This window comes from Tilletiaria anomala (assembly GCF_000711695.1).
Source record: "Tilletiaria anomala UBC 951 chromosome Unknown K437scaffold_70, whole genome shotgun sequence".
In the NCBI taxonomy this organism is placed as follows: domain Eukaryota; kingdom Fungi; phylum Basidiomycota; class Exobasidiomycetes; order Georgefischeriales; family Tilletiariaceae; genus Tilletiaria; species Tilletiaria anomala.
In genome coordinates, this window is record NW_013546952.1 from 73,842 (window position 1) to 98,189 (window position 24,348).

General features: G+C 55.4%; 9 protein-coding genes across 9 annotated transcripts; 6 read left to right on the forward strand and 3 right to left on the reverse strand.

The window, feature by feature from the left end:
• Positions 1-183: 183 nt before the first annotated feature.
• K437DRAFT_275180 (uncharacterized protein) lies at positions 184-3,273 on the forward strand (the record flags this gene model as incomplete). Its single annotated transcript, XM_013386594.1, has 2 exons — positions 184-881; positions 958-3,273. The coding sequence occupies 2 exons, from the start codon at positions 184-186 to the stop codon at positions 2,864-2,866; spliced, it is 2,607 nt and encodes an 868-aa protein (XP_013242048.1). The 3' UTR covers positions 2,867-3,273.
• Positions 3,274-5,177: 1,904 nt separating this feature from the next.
• On the forward strand, positions 5,178-6,505 carry K437DRAFT_164867 (phosphatases II). Its single transcript, XM_013386595.1, has 2 exons — positions 5,178-5,604; positions 5,681-6,505. The coding sequence occupies exons 1-2, from the start codon at positions 5,409-5,411 to the stop codon at positions 6,463-6,465; spliced, it is 981 nt and encodes a 326-aa protein (XP_013242049.1). The 5' UTR covers positions 5,178-5,408; the 3' UTR covers positions 6,466-6,505.
• A 1,045-nt stretch (positions 6,506-7,550) lies between these two features.
• On the forward strand, positions 7,551-8,525 carry K437DRAFT_164768 (uncharacterized protein). Its single transcript, XM_013386596.1, has one exon. The coding sequence runs from the start codon at positions 7,705-7,707 to the stop codon at positions 8,221-8,223; it is 519 nt and encodes a 172-aa protein (XP_013242050.1). The 5' UTR covers positions 7,551-7,704; the 3' UTR covers positions 8,224-8,525.
• Positions 8,526-8,827: 302 nt separating this feature from the next.
• Positions 8,828-9,669, reverse strand: K437DRAFT_226252 (uncharacterized protein; the record flags this gene model as incomplete). Its single annotated transcript, XM_013386597.1, has 2 exons — positions 8,828-9,442; positions 9,511-9,669. 2 exons carry the CDS (start codon positions 9,667-9,669, stop codon positions 8,828-8,830), a joined length of 774 nt encoding a protein of 257 aa, XP_013242051.1.
• Positions 9,670-10,186: 517 nt separating this feature from the next.
• On the forward strand, positions 10,187-11,817 carry K437DRAFT_249066 (NAD(P)-binding protein). The gene is made up of 4 exons (XM_013386598.1): positions 10,187-10,549; positions 10,638-11,180; positions 11,268-11,362; positions 11,438-11,817. Exons 1-4 carry the CDS (start codon positions 10,305-10,307, stop codon positions 11,629-11,631), a joined length of 1,077 nt encoding a protein of 358 aa, XP_013242052.1. The 5' UTR covers positions 10,187-10,304; the 3' UTR covers positions 11,632-11,817.
• A 1,497-nt stretch (positions 11,818-13,314) lies between these two features.
• K437DRAFT_275183 (uncharacterized protein) lies at positions 13,315-14,708 on the forward strand. Its single transcript, XM_013386599.1, has 3 exons — positions 13,315-14,049; positions 14,116-14,196; positions 14,285-14,708. The coding sequence occupies exons 1-3, from the start codon at positions 13,383-13,385 to the stop codon at positions 14,653-14,655; spliced, it is 1,119 nt and encodes a 372-aa protein (XP_013242053.1). The 5' UTR covers positions 13,315-13,382; the 3' UTR covers positions 14,656-14,708.
• Positions 14,709-14,764: 56 nt separating this feature from the next.
• K437DRAFT_275184 (alpha/beta-hydrolase) lies at positions 14,765-16,102 on the reverse strand. Its single transcript, XM_013386600.1, has 3 exons — positions 15,480-16,102; positions 15,389-15,410; positions 14,765-15,309 (listed from the first exon to the last, which is right to left on the reverse strand). The coding sequence occupies exons 1-3, from the start codon at positions 15,941-15,943 to the stop codon at positions 14,884-14,886; spliced, it is 912 nt and encodes a 303-aa protein (XP_013242054.1). The 5' UTR covers positions 15,944-16,102; the 3' UTR covers positions 14,765-14,883.
• Positions 16,103-16,126: 24 nt separating this feature from the next.
• On the reverse strand, positions 16,127-22,785 carry K437DRAFT_257910 (uncharacterized protein). Its single transcript, XM_013386601.1, has 4 exons — positions 22,022-22,785; positions 18,078-21,945; positions 17,539-18,010; positions 16,127-17,470 (listed from the first exon to the last, which is right to left on the reverse strand). The coding sequence occupies exons 1-4, from the start codon at positions 22,469-22,471 to the stop codon at positions 16,351-16,353; spliced, it is 5,910 nt and encodes a 1,969-aa protein (XP_013242055.1). The 5' UTR covers positions 22,472-22,785; the 3' UTR covers positions 16,127-16,350.
• A 151-nt stretch (positions 22,786-22,936) lies between these two features.
• Positions 22,937-24,348, forward strand: K437DRAFT_164930 (uncharacterized protein; the record flags this gene model as incomplete). The annotated part of the gene is made up of 1 exon (XM_013386602.1): positions 22,937-24,348. A coding segment is annotated over exon 1 (1,200 nt), but the record flags the coding sequence as incomplete, so codon positions are not given.

Sequence of the window (24,348 nt, forward strand, 5' to 3'; positions counted from 1 at the left end):
TCAGCTTTTTGTTCGTTGCACTCAAGGTGCGGGAGTGCGAGAAAGTCGCCAAGTCGATCCAGCTGCTGTTCAAAGCATTCGTTTCGGAAGCTCTGTTGAATTTTTCGTGGCTGGTGCTTCCGCCGAAGTCATTGGCGAGGACAAGGAAATACAAGACGCGAATGACTTTATCGCGTCGTCAAAATGCCAGCGGCAACTTCCAGCGTCTGCGTGGAGTGCAAGGAAAAGGCTGGCCGATACAAGTGTCCAGTCTGCCACCAACAGGGCATCACATGCAGTCTCACATGTAGTAAGGCACACAAGGAGAATGCTCATGCAAGCTCCTCCAACCCGTCTGCGGGGCCGAAGCTCAGCAGGGGCAGCAGTACCACGGCCGTAGTTGCCTCCCAACCATCAACGAGCAAGCTTGGGAACGCGTCTGAGATATCCGAGCCTACCTTAGTCACAAAAGCAAACAGCGATAAGGGGCTCTATGAGCTCAATCAGGACTCGCTTTTATCCGACTACTTGTTCCTATCTCACATGTCACGCAATGTCAGCTCTATCGGCCGTGCGCTCGCCTCCGAACAGTGGGCCGATGGCGCAATCAAAGCGAGCAAGTTGCAGACACACGCAGGACCGGCAGCGGCAGCTGAGCTCGCACTCTCCCAAAAGGAAGCAGAAGAGCGTCTGCTGCAAATGCAACAGCAGCAAGATAGAAGGGGAGCGAAAGGCAAGAGAAAATTAGGTGACGGTGCAGGACTTAATGGAAAGAGGCTTACTCGAAATCAAGAGAGAAGAGAGCTATTAGCCAAGCAATGTCGATACCTTCGACTGCCAATACTTTTTCTTCCTGAGGGCATGGGACTTGCAAAGAGCAATAGAAGTACATGGCTGAGAAGGTGAGAGGCGGGTAGGTGATCATGCTCAAGGAATTTGAATTAACGTCGTCGGTTGGAATCATTTTCTGTCTTTCAGAGAGAGCCAGATGGAATATACCGTGGAGTTCCGAACGCGCGCATTTACTTCGTCTTCCAAGGAGAATGAATGGAAGGCTACACTTCACCGGCAGCCACCCGAAGCCAACCCGGTGGTATGTTTACTGGAACACTTGGAGAGTCACAGTAGCGGCAGAATAGCGAAACCATCGCATTGCGGTGGCGCGAGCATCAATAGTGTCAAGAAGCGGATTCGCGGAAAGAGAGATAGCTCCTCAGCATCGAAACAGCATGATCAGATGCTCGAGTCCGGTGCTGACCCTGGTAAAGGAGAATCCGATGGCGATGGAGATGGAGATGGAAAGCAAGGAAATTCGGCACTGGAAGCCGTGAGAGGTGACAATCTTCGCCAAGATCGAGAATGGCAGATCGAGGATGACGCCTGGTTGCCAATATTGCGAGACCTGCATGGCTGGAGCGCTACTCTAAATATCAAGGACCAGCAAACACTCTGCGGATTCTTGGAATCCCTTCCCGCGCCGACACCAATATCTCCGCTGAACAACAAGCGCTTACGGTTAATCAAGCCAGAATCTCTTCGCGGACTCTTTTCGCTATGTGTACCGCTTACGCGCGTAGCACTGCGCAACGAAAGCAGCCAGAAGCATTTGGAATGGTACGAGCGGCAGCGCGCAAAAGGTGCGATCGACAAGTACACGCCCTTTCTTGACACGGCTGCTGGTGGCTCTTCAGAAAAGCAGGCGGAAGTTCTTTCTGCTTTTTCAAGGAAAACGAAGCCAGAAGAGACGGAAGAACAACATCAGCGATGGCTGGCCACCGTACCATCTGGGCCAAGAAGCATGCGTGCTACCAATCAGGAGACCTCGGTCGCTGCATCTGACTCCAGCCTTGTCAATACGGGTCTCCTGCAAAAGCTGTCAGCTCAGATGAAGGCGCTTTCCCGGGACCAGTCCCTGCCACCTGCAGAAAATGGTTGCGACACATCTGACAAGGCCCATGTCGAATCCATTAACATTAGTCAGGCATGGCCACTCGAAGCTGACGCAAAGGATCCTGCGGCTGCAAGTTCTGCACCGGCGCCCAGCAAGTCGGCATCTAGTCGCACACTGCTGCGAGTACCCATTCTCGACACAAATGAGCCGAGCAAAGGGATTCAAGAACTGCTGCAACACTGCCCCTCAGGCTATGGTGTTGTGGAGTATCCCATCTTCGAAATCTGGCTGCAACACGATCTCGATGCGGCTGTTCACCAAGGCTTGATCAAATTGCTCAATTTCGAGAAAGGAAAGAAGGCAAGTGGCGAACGCCAGGACGGCAGCGAGTCTAGTAGCGATGGCAGCGGGAGCGAAAGCGAGGTCGATAGCGGCTCTTCATCCAGTGGCTCTTCGACTGTCAGCTCTAAATCGAGTGAGATTCAAATCACCTCAGAAAGGGTAACTGCCACGGCAAAAAAGAGAGCTCTCGAGCCTGCATCTGTTGCGCCGGAAAGCGCACGAAAGACAGCCAAATGGGCTTCAGGGCCGAGCGTTGCCTTGGGCTTGGGGCACTACGGATCAGACACCGACTCGGACTCGGAAGCTGGAGATAACGCAGCTGCATCCGCTTCAAATGAGGCTAAAGGAGAGCATTCTAAGGTTGAAACGCCAAGAGCTGATCTGGTCCATCCAGCGACAAAATTGATTGGAGCGTATGCGGAAAGTACCGATGATGATGAAGAAGACGACGCTCCGCCAGACGGAGAAACTCACACTACGGCGCACGCTGGCCTTGCTTCTCTCGCCCAGCAACTTGGCTTTGCTCCGCCAAAGCCCCCCTCACCCCCAAGGTCACCTTTGACGACGCCGACCGAACGCGAAGGGCAGGCTGAGCCCGGCGTCGAAGGAGGAGTCTTTGCAGAAGATAGCCTGATTTGGTCGGACGAAGAATAGGTCCTGGCGCTGCTGTCATGCCTTGAATGTGCGCAAACCTGGCTGTTGTAGACATATATAACAACAGCAACTCTAATCGGCGCGGCCGGCTCGTGCGGGTATGAGCTTCGCAGTGAGATTTGCTGAGTTTCATGTATGCTAGAATCATTGGGCAATTCAAGTGCAGCCAAGAGGCTTGCGCCGGCTTTCAGCAGAGCTTGAGGTGGCGGGAAAGTGTTGGCAACGTCTGTGTCTGCTAATCAGATTGCAACATAAGGGTTCGTGCCAGCGATCTGAGCGTCATCATCGGCAAGGGTATGGCACTTTCCCCAGCTTGAGGAGAGCGCATACCTAAAGTGGCCATCGGCGTTGCAATGCGTTGGCATGTTGTGAACGGGGATGCTTCAAATAAAACTTGTTCATGTCCCCCAGAAAGGCTCTGCGTTGCCTCATCTCGAAGCGCAGTTAAGAGATATCATGACAAAACCTGACCGCGCTTGCTGCGTTGTCGGCGACTTCTCTCTCGGCAACTTCTCATGCAGGATCCTGCTTCTCCCTTGTTTTCGCTGGCCGCCGGCTCACAGCAGCAACAGCATCGGTCACCATCCATGTTTGTTGGAACAAGATCCTCAATCAAGATTGGGAATTCGACGACCTCAACGGTGCCTTCCTCTGCAAACGACGGCTCCATCACAAGCGCGGCGGTTTTGAACCGATCCTCCATCAGGTTGGCGCGAGGACAGGCTCTGGCTCCGGCTCGCTTGCGGAGACCTTGGAGAGGTAATCGAACTCGTCAAACCGCGAATCGGTCGACCGCCCCGGCTGCAACCTCTGCACCAAACGGCTCGGACAAGGCCAGGGGTAGGGGAAAGAGCAGCGCTGTCCTCAACTCCTCAAGCACGTTCCAGTCAGGCACGTGCAAGGGTTCTACGACTCAAGAAAGTAAGCATAAAGGGCCAGCCGAGAAACGCTCATTCATCGACAGTGGACGATCAACGCGAGAGGATCTCTCTGAGAGATTGACGGTCAGCTAGAATACGCAAGGAGGACACACAGGCTCTGTCTCCACAATTCGGTTCGCAGAGGATAAGTTTATCCATTGTTCACAGTGCTGATCGGCCTTCGAATACTCGGAACATTTCCACTCATTTAGGAACGAGTGCCGTGAGTATTTGTGACCCATAGAAAATGACACAAGAATCTTTTCTGATACATCCCGCTTCAACCATAGAACTCTGGCCAGAGGGTTTTCCAACCTTGCAGCAAGTGCGACAGCGCTACTGCGAGCCGGTAGGCTCTGTCATAAAAAGTGCTGACACCTCGTCCGCCGCGAGCAACAGGAGGAGCAGTGCGATCAAAAGTGCTCAGCCCTCCACTTCACATTCTCAGACAGCCACCGACAGCCAACACTTCGGCAACATAGTGTCCCTTCAGTTTCATTTACAAACAATCAACAGACTAGTACGGCGAAGTCGAAAGACAGCAGAAACCCTCAGCCTACCGTCAACTCCCAGGTTGGAAGGAGCGCGGCCTGTTCTCACTACCAGGACGATAGCACCATTTATTCGTGTACATAGTGAGGTGGCGAACGAGGGAATACGTCTCAGGCGTACACAAACGCCGGAAACTCATGGTAAAACTCTTCGAGACAGTTTCAATCAGAAAGTAGCAACAGAGGTGGTGCCAGCAGCTAGACTCAGTCTACTGCTTCCCAGAGATTGAAACGGACTACTCACAGTGAACACGCAGGAGCCCGTATTGGCAGGGGGACCGGCCCATTCGACTTCGGCTCAAGGAACAAGTATCGGTAGCATTGACCGCACAGGCTCTACCTCAGTAATTGCCAGCGGCGGTACCACTCTCAGTGTTGGCAGCAAGAACAACTAAGCAAACCGCTCGGGCAATCTAGAATCGGTCATATTCCAAGCTCGGGAACGAACAACACACGAGCCAGCGGTCAATCCTCGCCCACACTAGCAACCCCAGCGGTGGCACCCAATAAACGAACACTGCCAGCACCAGTAGTGGCTTTGCTGGCAGCAGCAAGGCCGACTCTTCCGGCATCTCCACCAAGGGCAGCGCTGTAGGCTGTGGCATCATTACTACGAGCAGCGGTGCCAACCACTTCGGCAACTCAGCAGCAACACACAGCAGTGCCAACAGCAGCAGTGCTTGAGGTTCTAGGGATAGGGCGACTGGCACGACAACTCAAGACACACCGAGATCAGCGGCCAGCAAAGCACTTGGAGCACAGGCAGCAGCAGCAGCACTACCGGTGCCCCTGGTGTGAGCAGCAACAGGCGTGCGGGCACCTAATCCGGAAACAGCCGCGTCAACTCTGGCTCCAGCACCAAAAAAACAGGACTGGCTTGGGCAGCGACAAGCAGAACGAGAGCCACAGTCGCTCGACGAGCGGTGTCAGTGGCGTCGCACGGGAGGCAACAAAGTCAACAAGACTAACGGTAGCGGACTCGGGTCCGATAGCGGAAAGGCCTAAGCGGTATTGGCAACGCCAACAAGGCATCTTTCTCGCTTTCCTCGTCGTTTGGCGGCCCAGGAAGTTATGGCCCTTACCGAAGCACCAACCGAGCTCAGCAGGATGGGGGAAGCCTCGGAGCGAACCTTGGAGGATCTCCTCTATGAGCTGGATGCATTGGATACGGAAAGATGCGGCGGCCTGCACCGTAAAGAGTTCGCGGTGGATGCAGCGGTAAGCGAAGAAAATTCGCATCACAATAGATACGGTGACATCTGTTCCTGTGAGTGTCGTGGTGGCGCGGACAAGCAATGCCAGCTCTTTTCACTTAATGAACCGTTGCACCTTGCCCGTTTTAGATGATCATGCACTACTTGACGGGGAGTACCTCAATGCAAGTCTCATCCCACCATGTCCTCGCAGCGAATCTCTACAAGCATACATCGCGTCTCAAGCTCCACTTCCACATACCTTTGACCGATTCTATTCTGCATTATTTCAACAACGCGCGCCGCTCCTGATTAACTTAACACCACTGAGAGAAAAAGGCAGGCGCAAAGCAGATCAATACTGGCCAGACTGGGCTGCAACGGACGGCCAGCCAATTGAGGTTGGAGACGGCTGGACCGTGGCGACAACATCGGAAGAGCCCATCGAAACGCCGTTCAAAGACGTTGACGGTGACGGCTGGGAGCTGGTAAAACGAACATTAGAACTCCGGCAGACGGATGCGGGCGGCGTAACGCGGAAAAGGCACGGCTTGACGCTGTTTCATCTCACCACATGGCCGGACCACGGGGCGTCATCGTTGGAAGGATACGAGCATCTCTTGCACTTGATACAACAAGAAACATGGCTTGCTGCCTCGAGAAACGCATCCTCTGGTGCCGAAGTCCCTCCCATCTGGATTCATTGCTCTGCAGGCGTCGGACGCACAGGAACAGTGATAGCAGGGCTGATGGCTCTGGAAATGCAAAATCGCAATCAGCTGGGCAGCAAGCCGCTCACACAGGCCGGGTGCGACCATATCACAGCAGAACTTATCGCGCATCTTCGACGCTACCGCCCGAGAATGGTTCAAGGCATCAAGCAGGCCGAAATGGTTTCGGCGCTCATTGCGAAGCTGAGTGCCGGCTCAGCATGAACCCGGGAGATTCATTCTCACAATGCAACATACACAATCAGTGCCTCCGATAATACAAACGCGAAAATGCACATACGCCTCATGCGAGCTCGGGATGCGATGAACCCCTCAGGAGAGCTCGCACACGTCCTTTCAGTGCAACATTACGCCGATTATTGTGATTGCGCCACAAGGGGTATTGACTTGTCTGTGGCAACGGACGACGGGTTTGGACCTGTTCGAATTTCGAACGGGTTAGAAATTTAATGCGTAGATGATAGGCGTGGCGAGCATGGGAGCGGGTCATCTTCAATTGAACGGCCCCGTCGAGGGATTCGACGATGTCCTCCAAAATCCAGATGCTTCGTAGGGTGCTACAACAAAGACATCGTTGAAACTCTCGATGCGTGCCTTCAATAGGGGAAGGCGAGGTGTTCCATTCAGACGCTTCGGTTTGAAGGAGACAGAGATTTGATGTGTCGATGTGGCGGCATGTTTCTTGGTGGGATACACCTTCACCATGGTTTCCGCGGCAATGCGGACAGCGTAGGGACAGCAGAGATGGTCATGACAATTCGCAAGATTGATCGTTGATCGACACCAACTTCTTTATTGCTGTCGCTCTGTTCGAATTTATCTATACGTGTGCCATTCTGCATTCCGTCTCTACCCTGTCGAATTTGTCGAGCAGTCTGCTTCCAACCGTCTCGTCGTCATATCAGCTTCACACTTCGATATCGCCCAGCTTGGCGGATGTGCAAGATGACGAGAGCCTCGTTCAGATGTGCAAATGGACTAAGTGCCAGTTTTAAGCATGCCAGACGGTAAAAGTATCCGATCCTTATTGCAGAATTGTGCGTCCTTTTGCCTCACTTCGGTGCTCCTTTCATGCGTCAGCCCGTAAGCTTGTCTTGGAGAGCCGTTGTCAAAGCCGACCTGGCTGCGTCTCATTAGCTCAAGGGCGCTAGTGAAATACCACGCGGCTACAGTGACCTACGCGGGGAGCCGACCTGGAGTGCAAAAATGGCCCCCAAAGTTCGTGGTTAACTTTGAGCGCGGGAGAGAAGCATAACATGAGGATCAGACCACTGCCTTCTTCAGTATTATCACGAAGCATCTCCACGTTGGAGCGGTCAAATTTTTTCGCACCTGATTTCGACTCCATTTTTGGGAACGCTGGAGTTCTTGCCGCGAAGCGAGGGCTGAGTACCGTGCCATAAGGCGAAGAGGTCATCCAAACGAGCGTGGAGATGGTTCATTATGGACGCTTACCAGCAAAGATGTTGGATTTGGGATTTGAGCAGCCCATCCTCACCGATGCGACGAGCTCTTTTACCCACGGTGCGATTACGCCTGGACGTAGTCTTCAGTCACTATGCGACCAACGCCGCAGCAGCGAACGGCTTTACGATGCGCAAGGAGCTGGCTGCACAGCACAAGAATCTTTACCTTACCTTCATAAATGATGAGAAGAAGCCCAAAGCCGTCGAGAATGGGTTTGGGGTCTGGCTTGTCGAAGCGAAAAGGCTGGCTTGGCGGTGCTATTACGCTGAGAACCAAGGCGCATACATTATCCCTTCTTTGCGATTCCTTAAAGTACGGTTGTTGCGTTGGGCAACCGAGCCCGCGAGTAGGAAGCCTAATGACAATGCTTCATTTGCAGTCATTCGTCTGACGCAAGCACTAGATGCCAAGTTCGGTAGCGTGGTTGAATCCGATCATCTTCAAAGCATGGATCGTATTCCCTTCATTACAGATCGTGCTTTGAGACGCTGTTGACGTTCACCCTATTTGGCCTGCTAGCCTACCGAGCCTGGGGCCGCCGATTCCTCCTCGCTCATCTGAACGTATGCTCGTTAGTTTTTGCATCCCATGCTGGTCCGACACTGGAACAATTCGTGATGTGCGGCTCTACAAGCACATGGTCCCCCTGAATCGATCATCAAGAAGAGCACTCGGCCTGGAAGAAGGATGGGGCCCGATTTGAACGTCACGGGCCACTGTAAGAGGCGAGGTCAGCTATATCACCACCCCAATTGTTTACAGTGCGGCAGCACGCGTAATGCTACAGCAACGGGATAGGGTGAGCGACACGCACTGCTCACGCACCTGGTTCTCGGAGTGCTCATGTCCAAATTGGACGTGTATGTCCGCAGGGGCACGTTAATGCCGAGTGTTGCGCTCGTCGATATGAGCTTGATCGACTATCTAAATACGGAGGGCAGGGCAGCAGTGAAGCGGACTGCCTAAATGATGAGCAGCTTCCATGCTGCAACTTCAATATTGTGGGAAATATCTGAAAATGGATGGTTGTTAACAACATTGATTGCAGGACGTGCGGATTGACACACGTTTTTTTTTACTTTGTGGTCTCTTCTGTTATTCAAGCAAGCACGCGGTTGAAGAATGTGACAGAGTTTTTAAAACTGTCCTCGTAAGCGTGCTTGATGTCAGGCTTGGTCAAGTCTGGCCTGCAAGCGTGGCCATGGACAGCACCAGAGTATGTCTGGCTATTGGAATCAAGCAGACCAGCCTTATTAAGTGTGTCGGTCCAGTCGTTCTTGACATCCTCTGAGAATATAGGGTCCGTCTCAGATGTGATGAGCAGGATTGGCGTCTTGATCTTCGACGCCTCGCCTTTCTCCAGCATGGCCGGGTGATTGATAACGGCACCCTTAACAATAGCATCTTGCGCTGCAAAGCTGGAGAGCTTTCCGCCGTAGCAGTATCCGATCACAGCAACTGGACCTTCCTTCGCCTGCGCCTCCACCACCTTTTTGAAGGTGGGGTAAGTGTCTTCTACACCATGGCCCCTCTCGAGCCACTTTCCAAAGTTGGCGAAGTTCTCCTCGGCGGGCTTGGGGTCCGAATCGTTGGTGTGCTTCTTCAGTTGAAAGTCGCTCGGCGAGATCGGGTCCTTTTTGAAAAGGTCTGGGACGATAGTCGTAAAGCCGGACTCCTTGGCATAGTTATCGGCGATGATCATCGGGTTGGGGATCTGTGAAGCACGATGAAGGTTCAGCCTGTTTGTTACATGTTCAGCCTCTTTCCACAACATATTCTCACACCAAGGCCAAAAATGTCAGTTGCGATGACAATCGTGCCCCTCTTGCTACCCTTAGCCACGTAAGAGCTGACCCCGACGACCTCAGTCTCATGGCCGGTCGGCTTGCCGGGGAGCTCGTTGAGCTCGATGCAGTGAGAGCAGAAGGCGCTCGAAGACATTCTGTGTGACTAGATCCAAATGTGGACGATGGTGCGAGTGGCGTTGGCGGGAAAGGAGGCAACTTGAGCGTCCATATATATATATATACTTCACTGTATGCAAGACAACCTCGACAGCAACCAGCTTGCCGGATCGATACATGCTGCCTGCTGGGATCTTGTGGGTTGAATCTCTCTTCCCGCTCGATTGTGACGCGCAGTCAATCATTCCACAGCGCGGCGTTTGTCGCCCATGGCTCGTGCACACCGTATCTGTCGCTGATTACATCATCGACTGATCAACTACTACAGACAGGTACATGGCATCTATTCGCGGCACTCGGAACTGAGGAGCTGTTCGTGGTCATATCTATTGCCGCGCGCACGAGCCAGCCAGAGGCGGAAGTAAGACACCACGATCGTCTGTGGCGCCAGGCCTGTTGCCCCTCCCCGCACCCTACCAACCAGGACGTCAATCAGTCCTGGCTCACTCCGATTGGCTGTGACCTGTGCGGCTGTGGTTTGCTACCAACGGCATGCAGAGCATCTTCTTATGAATGTGCTTCCATCTGTGAGGCTTCTTCTACCAGGTCTTCGCTTCCAACGTGGTGCCGATCACTGCCTTTCTTTCCCCATTCTTCCCAGTCGAAAACACAATGATTCGCAACGCTCTCGCTTCGACCCTGCGTGCCGCTGCTCCGCACACCACCTTGCGGGCCGGCTCCGCCTCATTTTCGGCACTGCCACGCTCCGTGGCGGCTTCTTTCGCGAGCCAGCGTGCGTTCCACGTGTGGCAGCACAAAGATAACACTGTCAAGCATGTGCCGGCAGAGGCGCTGCCCACCGGCCAGTACAACCCTGGTATTGCCCCGCCTGTAGAGACGCTGGGCGTTGACGCTGTGTGAGCACACTTTCTCTTCCTACCCCTTCTTGGCAGTCGGTGACGAAGTTGACCGGAGTACCTAATCTTTGCGCTTGCCACTTTGAAGCCTTTCCGGCAACTTGTCTTCGGCGAAATCGCCGACACCAGCCATCTTTACCGAGTTCTCTCTGGCCGGAAAGACAGCCGTCATCACGGGCGGCAATGGCGGCCTTGGTCTCGAGATCGCACTCGGTTACGTGGAGGCAGGTGCCACCGTCTATGCCCTGGACATTCACGACGAGCCATCTGCTGAATTCAAGGCTGTGGCGCGCCACTGCCGTGACCTGCTCGGCCAGGAGCTTCACTACATCAGCATGGATGTCACGAACCAGGAGGACACATGGAAGACGATGGAATACATTTCCAAAGAAAGCGGCCGTCTTGACGTACTGGTCGCCGGTGCCGGTGTGCTTCAAACCCACGATGCCCTCGAGTACCCCAAGGAGGAGTGGGACAAGCTCTTCGCTGTCAATTCGACTGGTGTCTTCCTGAGCGCACAGGGTGCCGCCCGCGAGATGATCAAGTCTCCGCATATTAAGGGATCCATCATCCTGATTGCCTCCATGTCCGGCTCGGTCGTCAACCACTCGCACCGCTGGGCAGCTTACAAGTGAGTGACCCAGTAATTCAGAATGATCGTAACGAGCCACTGAGGTTTTCTGAACCCTTTGCGCCTTCCTGTTGCCATCCAAAATAGCTCGTCCAAGTCTGCCGTCTTGCAGATGGCGCGCAACCTTGCTGCCGAGTGGGGTGAGCTGGGTATTCGTGTCAACTCGCTCAGCCCTGGCCACAGTGAGTCGATTAGTCCTACAGGAGGTTTCCGCAAGTCACTCCCTGACATTCAGCACACCATATTCGGGTTTCTAGTCCGCACCAAGATGACGGCCAAGTACCTCGATGCTAACCCTGAGCTGCTCAACAAGTGGAGCAACAGCAACCCTCTCGGGCGCATCGGGCGCAGCGCTGAGATTCGTGGTGTGAGCATCTGGCTCGCCTCGCAGGCCAGCTCGTTTTGCACCGGTTCCGACATTATCGTCTCGGGCGGCCACCAGATCTGGTAATTTATTTGCCTCGTCGCAGCAATTTTGCAGAGGAGATCCGTCTAAAGACGTAAAGCGTGGTGCAGGCACTCATTGTCCGGGGCTCTTCCGCTCGGGTCCTGAGTCTGCTTGTCTCATCTTCCTCAATCTCAAAGGAATCGCGGCTATCTTTATAGACGTTCGATGTAATCACTTTTGCAATAGATCCACTTCATGGAGACCGCTGATGACTCTCTTTCATTAACGCAGAGCTTGTCCGTGGCTGGTGACGTATACGCAAACCTACCCGACGTGCAGTCCCCGCAGTGATCGCCTGGTCGCGTTCAGATGTGCTCTCTATGTAGTCACGTGCGCGCCTGGATGTACACAGACTACTTTGCAGACTCTGCGTGTGTGGCTGCTACTTCATAGAAAGCCCGCAAGTCTCGGCGGTATGAATCCATCACCAATATGACCTGCTCGAGAGCTTTTAAGGCCTTCAAACCAGCGACGATCAATCTTCCCTTCGAACCTGGCGAAGGCGTATTGAATGTCCTTTTCGCTTGTTCGACAAAAGCTTGCTCCCTTTGTTTCTTTTAGAAAATCAATCATTCTTTTGCCAATGTTTAATTTTAGCGCGAAATGGTTAACAATTTGATTGCGCCTTCAACGCGGGGAGCTCCCTCCTCCGCCCTATTCCCCGCGGTCACGCAGTTCCGGAGCTTGGCAAGCTGGATGAGCCGGAGGCGAACAGCACGATGTTCAGGAAAAGAATGTCCATCGAATCAGCCGCGCAAATCAGAACAGTCTTGTCAAAGGGTTATGATAACTTCGTAAATGTGCTGGAGACGTAGACGACTCGGCGATTAATGTATGTATCTGTCTTTGTATGTATGTGTATGTGTATTTGTATGCATGTATGTATGTATTTGTATTTATGGTTGAACTTATGTATGTAGAGTTTGAATGTATGTGTGGTTGTATGTACCCATGTGCCTTGTCAAGAGATTGAACGCCGTTGCAGAGACGATAAGCAACCCGGACGGGAACAGACACAAGTGTATTTACAGTACAACTACATATCTGCGAGCCACAACATCGCACTGCCAAGGACTTTCTGTGAGCTAATGTTTATCCCGCCGGCGGCCGGAGATCGCTGCTTTCGTTAATGGGCTGTTCTTACGCGGTCACTTCTCCATGTTATGCCTTACTCTCCGAATCTCCAGGGTAGAATTGGAGTTTGTATGGAGTGTGGTGCACAAATCAAGGACCATGCGGCATGGTCTACGTTTTGTACAGGAACTACATCCGCAGTAGTATGTATATGTACATAACCCTTTCATCATCTTCCATCTTATTCTCCTCGACGTCGCCGACTTTGAACGTCATTTATTGCTCAGTCGGACATAAAGCTTTCTGGTCTGTAAATAATAATAAAACACCTTGGGCTCATCTTGATACATTGAATGCAGTCTGCTTCACCTAGTGCTTACCAAGCCGTCGAGGGTGCACTGAAACGTTCTCAGGCCCCTTCGATCGCTTACTTGCGGCAAGTTTGGGCACCGCCAACAAGCACGTCGACAACAAATCACGCCCGCTGAAGACGACTGTAGGCCGAGCAGGATTAGCTGTGATATATCTGAGGGCGTCGATTCCTGCAGCCCACATCGACTCACCCGCGGCTTGCATTCCCAAATCTCTCGCCTCTTCAATCCCCAAGGGTGGCGAATGTCTCGAGGAGGATCTTTGTGTTCGAGCTGACGTCTAGGATTGGAGTTAGGTGCAAGGTCGAGATGGGCAACAAACAAGCTCGGCTGCAAACGGCGCCGCCTTTCACAGAGCCTGTACCGCCGCAAAGGATCGGCATCCTGAAGGAGTACACTCGGCACGCCTCGCCGGTCACAGTGATCATCAAGCAGAATCAAACGGGCCGGTTACCTCTGGTCGAGGTGCGGGATGTGCACACAAACGAGCTCTACTTCAAGGTAACACGCTTCAAGACGCAGAAGACACTCGGCTTCCCAACCGGTTGCTCGACGCTCCGCATGTCCAACGCCGAAGGAGAAGCATTGTTTTACCTGAAAAAGGTTCACGTTTTGCAATACGAAGTGCATCGCGTCCGGTACTACGTGGTCCCAGCCGAAGGCAGCTCAATCATCAAAGACGACGAGCGTTCCCCCGCTAGCAATACTTGCGCCAGCAGCCTTCCGTGGGAATCGCACAACATCACCTTGATGGAGCTCCTGGCAGACTGCAACCGGTTCGACCTGGACTACTACGGCACCGCTGTCCTTCGCAATTCGGCAGTAGCGGACGCGGGGCCTGGCGTGGGAGAGCCGGAGAAGCTCGAGTTTACGTACGCGGTGGATAGAGAGGAGGGCGAAATTAGGAACGGGGTCACCAAGCAGCCGCTTGCGCGCTTGGCCAAGAGTCACAAGGACGTATATGGCAGGTCAATTTGTGAGCCCGACCCGTCGGTACGTTTCCTAGGCTGATCGACGCTGACGTCTTCTTGTGCATCGAAAGATCGCAAGGGGCATCATTGCTTGACTATTCAACCAGGCATATGCTTAGCGACGATGGTAGCATTACATCTTTTGACTGATGGTAAGCTTTGGCCTTACTCCCGCACGTGCCTTGAGCTTGCTTCGCTGATGGGTTATTCTGCTTGATACCTGTCCACTCTCTTTTACAGAGTACCGGCGACGACTGATCAAATATCGAGAGACGCGTGGAGTTGTCACGAATCCGTATATCACAGACGTGGGCCATTTCTACACCAAACAATGGCACCCGCTAGATTCACCGTCCCAACAAGGGAGTTCGATCGAGTATAACATCACACCAAGAGGCGAGGTATTATTGAATTCACATCATCGGTCGGGAAATCATGCCGACCCCGTTTTGTTCGACGATCACGGTGTGGACATCCAGGGTGCTGAGAATCGAAACGATGGCGCAGACGATGCGACCGCGCGCATCAGTGTGCTTGAAGCCGTGGACGTTGCAACGACTGATACCGGCTCGAGTACGTTGCAATTGTCGCCGCGGACACAATCGCCTTGACCATCTTGAGAGCTCGGCGTTTTACGCAGTGCTAGACTATACCTTTGTACTCCTTGTGTACCATATAATCTTCATATTTCAACTAGAACCATCCACTCAAAAGATTGTGCCTCATAATCCGATTCGGTCACTCTGGGGAGTGCTCACTAAACTTCAACCAGGTAGCTTTTGACAGGTGGCAGAATATATGAGACTGCAACAGAGTAAGCGCATATGCTGGGGTGCAACTTATAAAGGATATTGCAGCAAGTCCTCAAGAGCTTGGTTGAAGAACTTGGGGTCCTGCATGAACGCAAAATGGGACACGGCAGGCAGAATTATCGTACCGGCATCGGGCAGCCATGCACTCATATCGTAAAGCTGCGTGATCTTGACCGCCTCTTCGTGATCGGCGTCTACGACCCAGACTCTTCGAGCATCGGCCGAAGGAATAGACGTGAAGTCTTCCTTCGTCCCGTTGGGTTCACGGGCCCACATGTCGAAGATGCTGTTCTGCAGGCCTGTGTACTCGGCTGAGGGGTTGATACGGTTGTAAATGTTCTCTGTGCGCTTCAGGTATTCAGTGAAGACGGGTGACTTGGTCACATCCTGCGTACCTGCAATGTCGTAATTGGCAGCGAATGCAAAGCCTCGCTCCAAACGAGATGGATGGCGCTGCACGGTGTGTAGTTGGCAATGACACATCAGCGTTTGGGAGCCTAGCAATTACAGCTAGAACAGAGAGGACACATACCATAAGCATATCGAGGATTATGCTGGAGAGGACGGGGCAAGAGCAAGGTCAATATTGAGATTGAACAGGTTGGCATAGTCGGAGAGCTCACATGGCGCCATCAGACCACCCAGCAAATGACGCATTCCGTTCGTTGAGATGATCGAGGACTGCGACGACGTCGTCGGTCATAAGATCATACGTGATGGTATCATTGAAGGTCGAGCGTCCTTGTCCACGCGAATCAATTGCGACGACGTTCCGGGTTTGCTTGAAATGCTCAATCTGGTGGCCCAGCCATGTCGAAGCGCCAAGACCGCCATGAAGGAAAACCAGCGGTGGGTGAGCAGCGGCTCGTTTCCTTCCGCGTGCACTGTCTTGCTGGGCAAACCACTTGCCGTACCAGATGGACGTCCCGTCGGGTCGCTTCACGCGACCCTCCTGGTAAGGCTGCGGCAGCTTAGGTGTCTTGGGTAGCGTCATCCATCGAGGGACAGTTGCATTGGCATGGGTAGGCACCGAAGCCGAAGCCAGGGCCACCCATACCAGCGTGGAGAGGAGTAGGAGCAATCTCATCGATGGCAGGTCAGCGGCACGGGATTTGATCAATTTCGGATTGACGCCAGTGCAATGCTTTCCGAACAGGATTGGAATGGCAGTGGAAGGATCTGGACAGATCAAGATGGAGGTGGTGCCGTCGTCCTGCTATATGGTATGCTCTGTACGCCAATATATAGTGAACGCCACATTTCGAAATCGCAGCGAACCAAATGCCATTGGCCCCTTCGACTGATCACCGCCAAAATCTGGCAAATGGTAGCACAGGGTGAAATGCTGCTTCTCTTGGATATGCCATCACCTCACAACTCCTTCTCTGGTAGTCGGCATGCTTCTTCTGGACAAATTGCCAATAGACTTGTATGCTGTTGTGTATGCTACATCGGAGATTCAAGGCCAGATTGAGTTTGGGAGTGCTCGAGAATCTATTGGGCAGCCACGCTGGCCATGTATTCCATGAGTGCTGTGAGGAACGTCTCCGAGATCGATGAAAAGTAGAATTCGTGCTCTGCATTGTGTGCGCTCACGACATTGTGCGCGATTTCATGCGCAACAGAAAAGTATGTCGAGATCAGTGGTTCGGAAAGCTTTCCTTCCTTGACGAGGTCATCGTGCCACTCCTTGTAGTATCGGAAATTGAGGAAGATTGTGCCGCCACGGTTGAAAGCAATGTTGGGGCCAGAAGTGTCTGCGAAGACATTCAAAGCACGCGGGTCAAGGCGGAAGATGCGGCCGATGGGTTTGTAGACCGTGTTGATAAGTCGTTGTAGCGCTTCGCCGTTCTCAGAGAGCATCTGAGCGGGCTCCAGATCAGGACTGAGGAAGAACCTCATTCCTTCGATCTCGCCCGCGAGCCGTAGATCTGTCGCCACACCAGTCACGTCGCAGTAACTGCTGCTTGCTTCTCGCACTTCTTGCACTTGCGCTTCGGACTGGATGCTCTCAGAAGCGTCCGGTCGCGAAGCCTGCACAGCCTTGATAACGTTGTTCTTGATATTCGCCATTGGCGTTACCACATCGCTCTGCGCCGGTAGTCGTGGCGGGCATGTCACGCCTTGCGATCGTCCAGCTGCAGCAACTGCATTCAAAGACCCTTCGCTTCCCCAACCTCCAGGTACAGAACCACTGCGCTCGATGGAAGATGTACCAGCGGCAAGCGAAGAGTACGGCTCGTTGGGCTTTCGAGACTGCATAAAACGGCTGCGCCATGACGACAAAAAGCCTTGGTGGTCCGAATCCCGCTCGTGGGCCGTCGCTTGCGGCCCGGGCATCATTCCTTCCGGTTTCCGCGGGTAGGGTGTATTCAGCAATGTGTTTGTTGCGTTTTGCAGATGGCTGTCTTTCTGCGCGCGCAGGATCGCATCAAGATGCGCTGGCTCGGCATCAGGGAACATGGAGGTCAGCTCCCCTGTCCACTTGCGATAATCCTTCTCTGTAGGCTCAGCTAGGCGGGCAAGCTCTTCATGTTGTTTCGCTTCTCGCATTTTGCCTTCCTCGGCCTCTCGATCGGCTTTTCGTTGCTGCAAGATCTTGTCCACATGAAAACTGGTGATTGAATAGAACAGAGACTATGTCAGTAATGATCTTAAACACAACGATCTTTCTCCACATACCCTCTCCTCTTCAGATTGCGCAGAGACGTCGACAGCAGTGTCATGTAAAGCAGCACCTCTTGCAGGTGTTGTCGGGCGACCAGGTGGCGAGTGAGGGAGAATGCGACCTCAAACCAGTCAATCTCTGTGTTGGAGGCTATGTGGAGTACCAGGCGATCGTTGTTAAGGGCCGTCATGGCTGATGCACGCTGTACATTCTGTTCTTGCAGCTGACCGAATCGAAGCGTTCGCGTATGACGCAGGCCCTCGCCATCGACTTCCACCACATCGAGGAATTTCTTGAGCCATTCGGAATCGTGTCTGATTTCACTTCGGCCAATCGACTTTTGTTCGAAGAGGAATAGCGGTGTACGCTCAAGGACGAGCGTCTTCACCTCGGTCGCCAGGTTGGTGCCAGTCATTACTCGCCCCGCAGTGGCGAAACGCTCCTCGATCAGTCTGCTGAGACGGGGAGAGCCCAGTTGTCCGTAGACTGCAAATGTACAAGCAACAGGTTTCAGTTCTGGCGCTCGAGCAGAACTGTACTGCGCGCCACTCACGATTCTCCTCCAACAGGTCTTCATGCGGAGCAAAATAAAGACTGGATGCGAAGAGCATACGAGAGGTAGCGTCATCGTCGATGACGATTTCGTCCGGTCTCTTCAGGTCATAGACTAGTGTTCCTGTGTCCACGTCAGCGTCATCGTCCTCGTCGATGTCGATCAGACTTGTCGACTTTGTCGTTGACGCTGGCATAGCTTTGGCTCCAAGTAAGAATGGCGAGCGCTTCATTTGCGAGCGTAGAGGACTGCGGATGCGATTCCAGTTGGAAGCAATTTGTCGAAGGATGGTCTTGTACGCGTCTGGGCCGCCGAGGATAGTGTAGAACCTCTGGGGGTCAGCCACAAGCTTTTGCGCGACCTCTTCGATGCTGGGTTCCTTGCTGACACCACAGTTTCGCAGGAAGGCGCCAGCCTTCGTACCATAGTCGCAGTAGAGGAAGATGTCTTTGAACTGCGGGGTCTCGCTCTCTCCGCCAAAATAGCAACTCGTTGGAGCAGCCAGAATGACTTCATGCTCCTCTGCTCCTCGGATCCGCTGCTTGACAGGGATGAACTCGGCCTGACCGAGGACGCTGAAATCACTCAGGGTGAATTCGGTGCACGTCGAGAGGTACTCGAAGATCTTGCGTGCGAGGTCCGGTTCCTTGGTCGGCTGATTCACAAGCTTGGCCATGAGCAAAGCCGCAGGCGGATCTCTGCGGAGCTGCAGTTTCTCTGACCAAGCAGGAGGGAGGTCCTGTTTGACAACCGGGAAGCCTAGGATGGCTGCTCCCTCGTTCGTGTACGCGTTGATTGGGGTGCAAAGATGGGGGCTGGTCTTGAGCGTCAGCGTGTCGGTCACTGTGCATGGGACGAAGGAGAACACTGAGGCCACCTTCAAGCTATAAATGTTTCGATAGACAGAGTCGAAGCGCTCGAAGAGGTACTCGAGCGCCTTCTCCCTCCGCGGCTGGTCACTCTCATCAGCTGCGAGCTTGAGCAACTCGTCGAGCGGCGGATGCCGCTGCAGTCCAAGCTCGAAGACGAATTTGGCTTCGTCTGAGCCTGATCGCCATGGCTTGCCTGGCCAGTCGAGCAAAGGCAAGCCCAGGGCCTTGTGCGCCAGCGTGGGCTCGTAAAGCTGGGAAGCACAATAACGGACGATCTTTGGCTTGCCGTCTTTACCAGATGGCCCCACCTCGCCTTCCTTCGGCAGCATAGCAGTCTTGATGAGCCGGTCTTTCTCCAGGGTTGCCAAGCTGCCTTTGTTGGTTGCGAGGTACGCGAGCAGATCGACATGCGACCAGTTGCCGGCGGAGATGAGACGGTCAAAGATCATCTGCAGCTCGACGTGCTTGCGCACCTGTAGAGCTGTCAAGAGCTTCTCCAGGTTGCCCTTGACTGTCGCGGCAGGGAATGCGACAATTGGGAGGTCCTCGAAAAGCGACACGTTGGCGAAGTACGCATCGCTCGGCAGCTTAATTCCTTGTTTGGTCGGCACGCAAGCGACGCGGGACAGCATGTCGGCGATGATCTTCTGCCGCTCTGCCGAGACGGAGCCCCAGGCACGCGCGAGGATGCTAAAGAACTTTTCACAGAATGATGCATTCGTGCACACGTCCGTGTCCGGCGCGCTCCCACCGGCGCCTGAATGACTGCTGATGCTTATGATGTGCTGCACCCAAATGTCGACAGGCAGCTCTTGCCACCCAAAGACATGCAGCAGCTCGTTCGTGCTGAGATTGCTTGTTACGGCGTACGCAAGGCAGGTCTGAGGAAGCGGGACGTCGGAAGGGATGCGCGCAGGGTTGAGCCAGTATCGCACATTTATTAGCGGTTGGATCGTTTCTGTCATGCCCGCGGCATCGTTCGACGGTGGGATGCGGCACATAGCGCTCTGCACGAGCCGGGCACGTAGGCCGGCGTCATAGCTGGGATGTGCCGCGACGCTGATCCACCACTGCAAGCATGCAACCATCTCGAGCGGCGCAAGCGCGCGTTGCGTGAGCTCGGTGAAGACGTCGTCCATCATGATATCCTGCACGAGCGCGCGGCTGCGCACTTGCGCGACGAATCCTGCGGCCTGCTCGACGTGCTCGAACGGGAGCGTCGGGAGATCCTTAACGAACTGCGCGAGCACGGCGTTCGGGTAGCGCACAGCGGCCGAGTGTTTGGGGCCGACGGTGGACATGAGCGTGATGGTGCTCTGGCGCGCACAGGAGAAGAAGCACGCCTCGAGCGTTTTCTGGACGCGTGACGACGGTGATGAGGGGCGAAAGGTGAAGAAACGCATGATGTGCAGCGCGCGCGCGAGCAGCCACTCAGCGCTCTTGTCGTCCTTTCCGTCCGCGGGGCTTGTGTCGGTGCCGATCCCCTCGGTCCACAGTTGCGCAATGTCTGCGAGCTCAGCCTCGTAGACGGCGCGGGCAACGTAGCCGCCGATGCTGAGCAGCTCGAGGTTCCACTTGGCGCAGTAGCGGTCGACAAAGTCCATCGACTCGCGCTCGACGGTCGGGATGAAGCGTGCGGCGATGTGGCCCGAGAAGGAGGTGGTCTGGTGCGTCCGGAAGCCGATGAAGACGTTTCCCAGCTCGTTCAGGCGCGGCATGAGGCCATCGAAGATCTGTCGCACCCCGCTAGCTTGTTTATTCAGACCACCCCCGGCGCCATCCACCTTGCCGTCAGGGGTATCTTGGAATGACGCGTCGTACTCGTCTTTGCCGGTGAAGATCAGGCTCAGCTGTGTGCGTTTCGGCGGTGGCTTCTTGGTGCTGCGCTCAATCTCACGTTCGAAGGCGCGGTCCACCGAGACGATGACGGTCGCTGTGGCGATGCGCAGATGTACGGACGACTCGACGAGGTCGAAGGGCGAGGTGTGGGCCTTTTCCGAAGCGGAAGCGCTAGAGGCCGCTCTCCCCTCATTATGAACAGCAGCAGCAGCTACTTCTCCGTTGCCGTTGGGCAGAAGCTTCTGTTTGTCGCTTGTAGGTGCAGATGGTACTTTTGCCGCTGACGGCTTTTGTGATGATGACGAAGAGCTCTTGGTCCCTTGGGCAACTGCGCCACTACCGCTACCGTTACCGCTACCAAAGGCGCTCTTCAGGAACCCACTGATGCTGCTGCCACCGCTACTGCCGCTCCTCCCTCCGAGTGCGCTGCCCAGGAACCCGGCGGCAGCGGCAGCGGACGTGCTGGCCATGGCGGCGGCGGCAGCAGCGCCGCCGGGCCCGGCGCCGGTCAGCTTACTGGCGAGGCTAGCGAGGCGGCTCGCCTTGGCAGAGCGGCGCTCTTCGTCGTCTGCGAGCACGGCGCGAGCGACGCGCGCGTGCATATTGACGCAAGCGGCCCCGAGCGTGTCGACGCGCATCGTGCGCTCGGCACTCACAGCGCTGAGGTGCGGTGGCATGCGCATCGGCTGCGGCGGGGCGAGCGCCTTGCGGATTCGCAGCAACAAAGCGTCGTTCCAGTACAGCTCAACGTGGCGGACGCGCGCGGTGAACGTCAGCGACGTCGCAAGGAAGCGGCACAGAGCCATGGGTGTGTCCGGCAGCGGTGCCGGCTCGCGCAGGCGCATGTGGAACGTCGTCCACGGCAGACCGTTGAAGGGGTTCGTGTCCGAGTCGGCCTGGTCGTCAGGCAGCGGTGAGTCAGCAGCATCCTGCCCTTGCTCGTGCCTCTGCCATTGCCCATGTGACTGAGGCGCCGTTCTTGAACGGAAGGCGGGATTTTTGGCGCGCCGCGTGTAGAGTGCATCGCCCTTCCAAAAGAAGCCCATGAGGCTGTCGCCGGAAGAGACGATCGGCTCTTCACAGATGGAGAAAAGGCTGTAGAAGCCGACGCCAAACGCGCCAATACGGTCGGGGTCAGGATTACCTTCGGCGATGCGCTGGGAGAATTGGATCGATTCAGCATCGCGTCTCGCATTCATGCCTACATGCAGATGCGAGTCTTCATTTGCTTACCCTCAGTCTACTCCAGTCGTCCGCGCCGAAGACCTTGCCATCGTTCTTGAACGTCCAGTGATGTAACGGCGCCTTGAAGTCGGGCTGCTTGCGGTTGACACCGGTCGAGGAACGCTCAAGGTCCTCTGTTAGTCCGAGATCAGCGCGAGTGTCGAAGCGCAGCTGGCAGCACTCGGCGCCTGCGTCGTCAGCGTTCTGCAGCAGCTCGCGAAAGACGGTGAACTCGGCGGCGTAGCGGGCGAGAATCTTGTCGATGAGCGCGCGCTGGTTGACGGTGATCGCCTCCTCGATCACCTCGTCGCCTTGCGGGATGGCGTTTGCCTCCGCGCCTGCAGCCGACGAGGGCGACGACGATGCATCACCTGCGCTGTTGGCTTGTCTCGCGACCGCCGCGGGATCTGACTTAGGTGGCGCGAGGAGCGCGGCAGCGTTGAGTGCCGCTCTGGACATTGCAAAGGATCACTCGTCTGCTACAGGCGGGAGCTGGCTGCAAAAGGGTCCAGGTCGGGGGATGTGCGGGGCGGTCTCTATCCGATCTACCGTAGCTTGCGTGTACCTATCTGTGTCAGCGGTGAGCGGGGGCAGTGGCTGACGCTGGGGGAGCGGGTGGGCACCAGCGGCAGGGAATAGAGCGGCAGCCGAGGCAACCGTCGGGATCGATCGCCGAGCTGGGCTTCACAGTCAGGCTCGAGGTTTTCGGCGTCGTCCCAGGCTGTGAAGTGTCCCAGGGATCAGCATGCGCAGGAGATCTCCGTTGCCAAGAGGGCGAGCCAGCCAACAAGCCTGGGGGTCCGAACCCTACCCACTGATATAGCTGTTACACGCTATTCAATTCCATTAGGATGGGTCTGAGGAAGAGAGAGGAGGGGGCCACGAAATCGATGCTTACGTAAGTATGTCCCAGAGTTAGGGTTACTGCCACACGCCACACACGCGCGCGCACCATCAACAGCAGTCGACAACACGCAACACATATATAGAGACTTGCTTTCTTCCAGCACGACCCGCATTCATCCTCCTGTGTACACCCCATACACGAGCAACACCGGCTCGCCCTGTCCGGTAACCTGGTCCAAAGCCATCATTCCTCCCTCCCTTCCCCCTCAGAGTGCCGTGTCACAACGACCATGGCTGACAACGAAGAACAGCCGCAGCCACAGACCTCCGCCTCTCCGCCTCCGCCCGCTGAGGGCGCAACCGAGCCAGAGCCGCAGCTAGAGGTGGAGGACGACGGGGCGCAAGGACACGGTGGCGAGGGCGAAAGCACCAAGCAGCCCTCTTTCTCCTCTTCTCAGGTAGATGCAGAAGTTGACGCAAATAGCCAAGCGATCGAGGCGGCTGCAGGTGCCTCACCCACCGCAGAGCAGGTAGCGCACGCCGCGGCAGAGGCGCCCAGCTCGCCGCCTGTCAGCGCTGCTCCTGTTGCGGATTTGACTCCGAGTAGATCTGCTGCTGTTGCCACCGCTTCAAAGATCGCTGCTCCTGCCACCGCCAAGCCCAAGACAACTGCACCGACAGGCCGCAGCAGCACGGCCGCTCCTTCCTCCTCTCCAGTCGTCAGACCCCTCACAGGCACAGCCGCAGGCTCTGCTGCGCGCCCAAGCGTCGCAGGGACTAGGACCACCACTGTGGGTGCCACTAGCACTGGCGCCGCCTCCGCTGCCCGCAAGCTCAGCACGGCCACCTCCACCAGCGCAGCGGCAGCGGCAGCAGCAGCCCGGAAGCCAGCTGCGTCCTCCCGTCCCTCGGTTGCCACCACGGGTGCTTCCCCTGCTACCACTGCCGCTGTCCGCAAGACGACTTCTGCTGCCCCTCCGCGGTCTAGCGTCGCGAGCAGCTCGATAGGCGCATCTGCCGCCGCTCGCAAACCCGCCACGGCGGCCACTACTACTGCTGCGCGTACCGCGACAGCTGCGAGCGCGAGGCCCAGCAGCACGACTGGTGCTGGAGCAGCAGCAGCAGCAACCAAGCGTCCGTTGGGGAGTGCCAGCGCCAGTGCCAACTCCGCCGCTGCCGCCAAGCCTGCCCCTTCTGCCGGCGGCAGCAGCACTGCGGCCAAGCGTCCCGGCGCATCGACGACAGCCACCATCGCAACCCGGCCAACGACAGGTACACGCTCATTAACGGCTACAGCGGCAGCGGCCACAGGAAGGACTGTGGCCGCCACGATTCCGCGCAGCAGCAGTGCGCTGTCGACCAACAGCCGCAGCAGCGCCAGCGCCAGACTAGCTGCTGAGACAGCCGTGGCAAGAGACCTGCAGAGTGAGCTGGACGCCGCACATGCGCAGGTTGAGGCACTCAAGGGTGAGGTTGCCGATCTGCGGGGT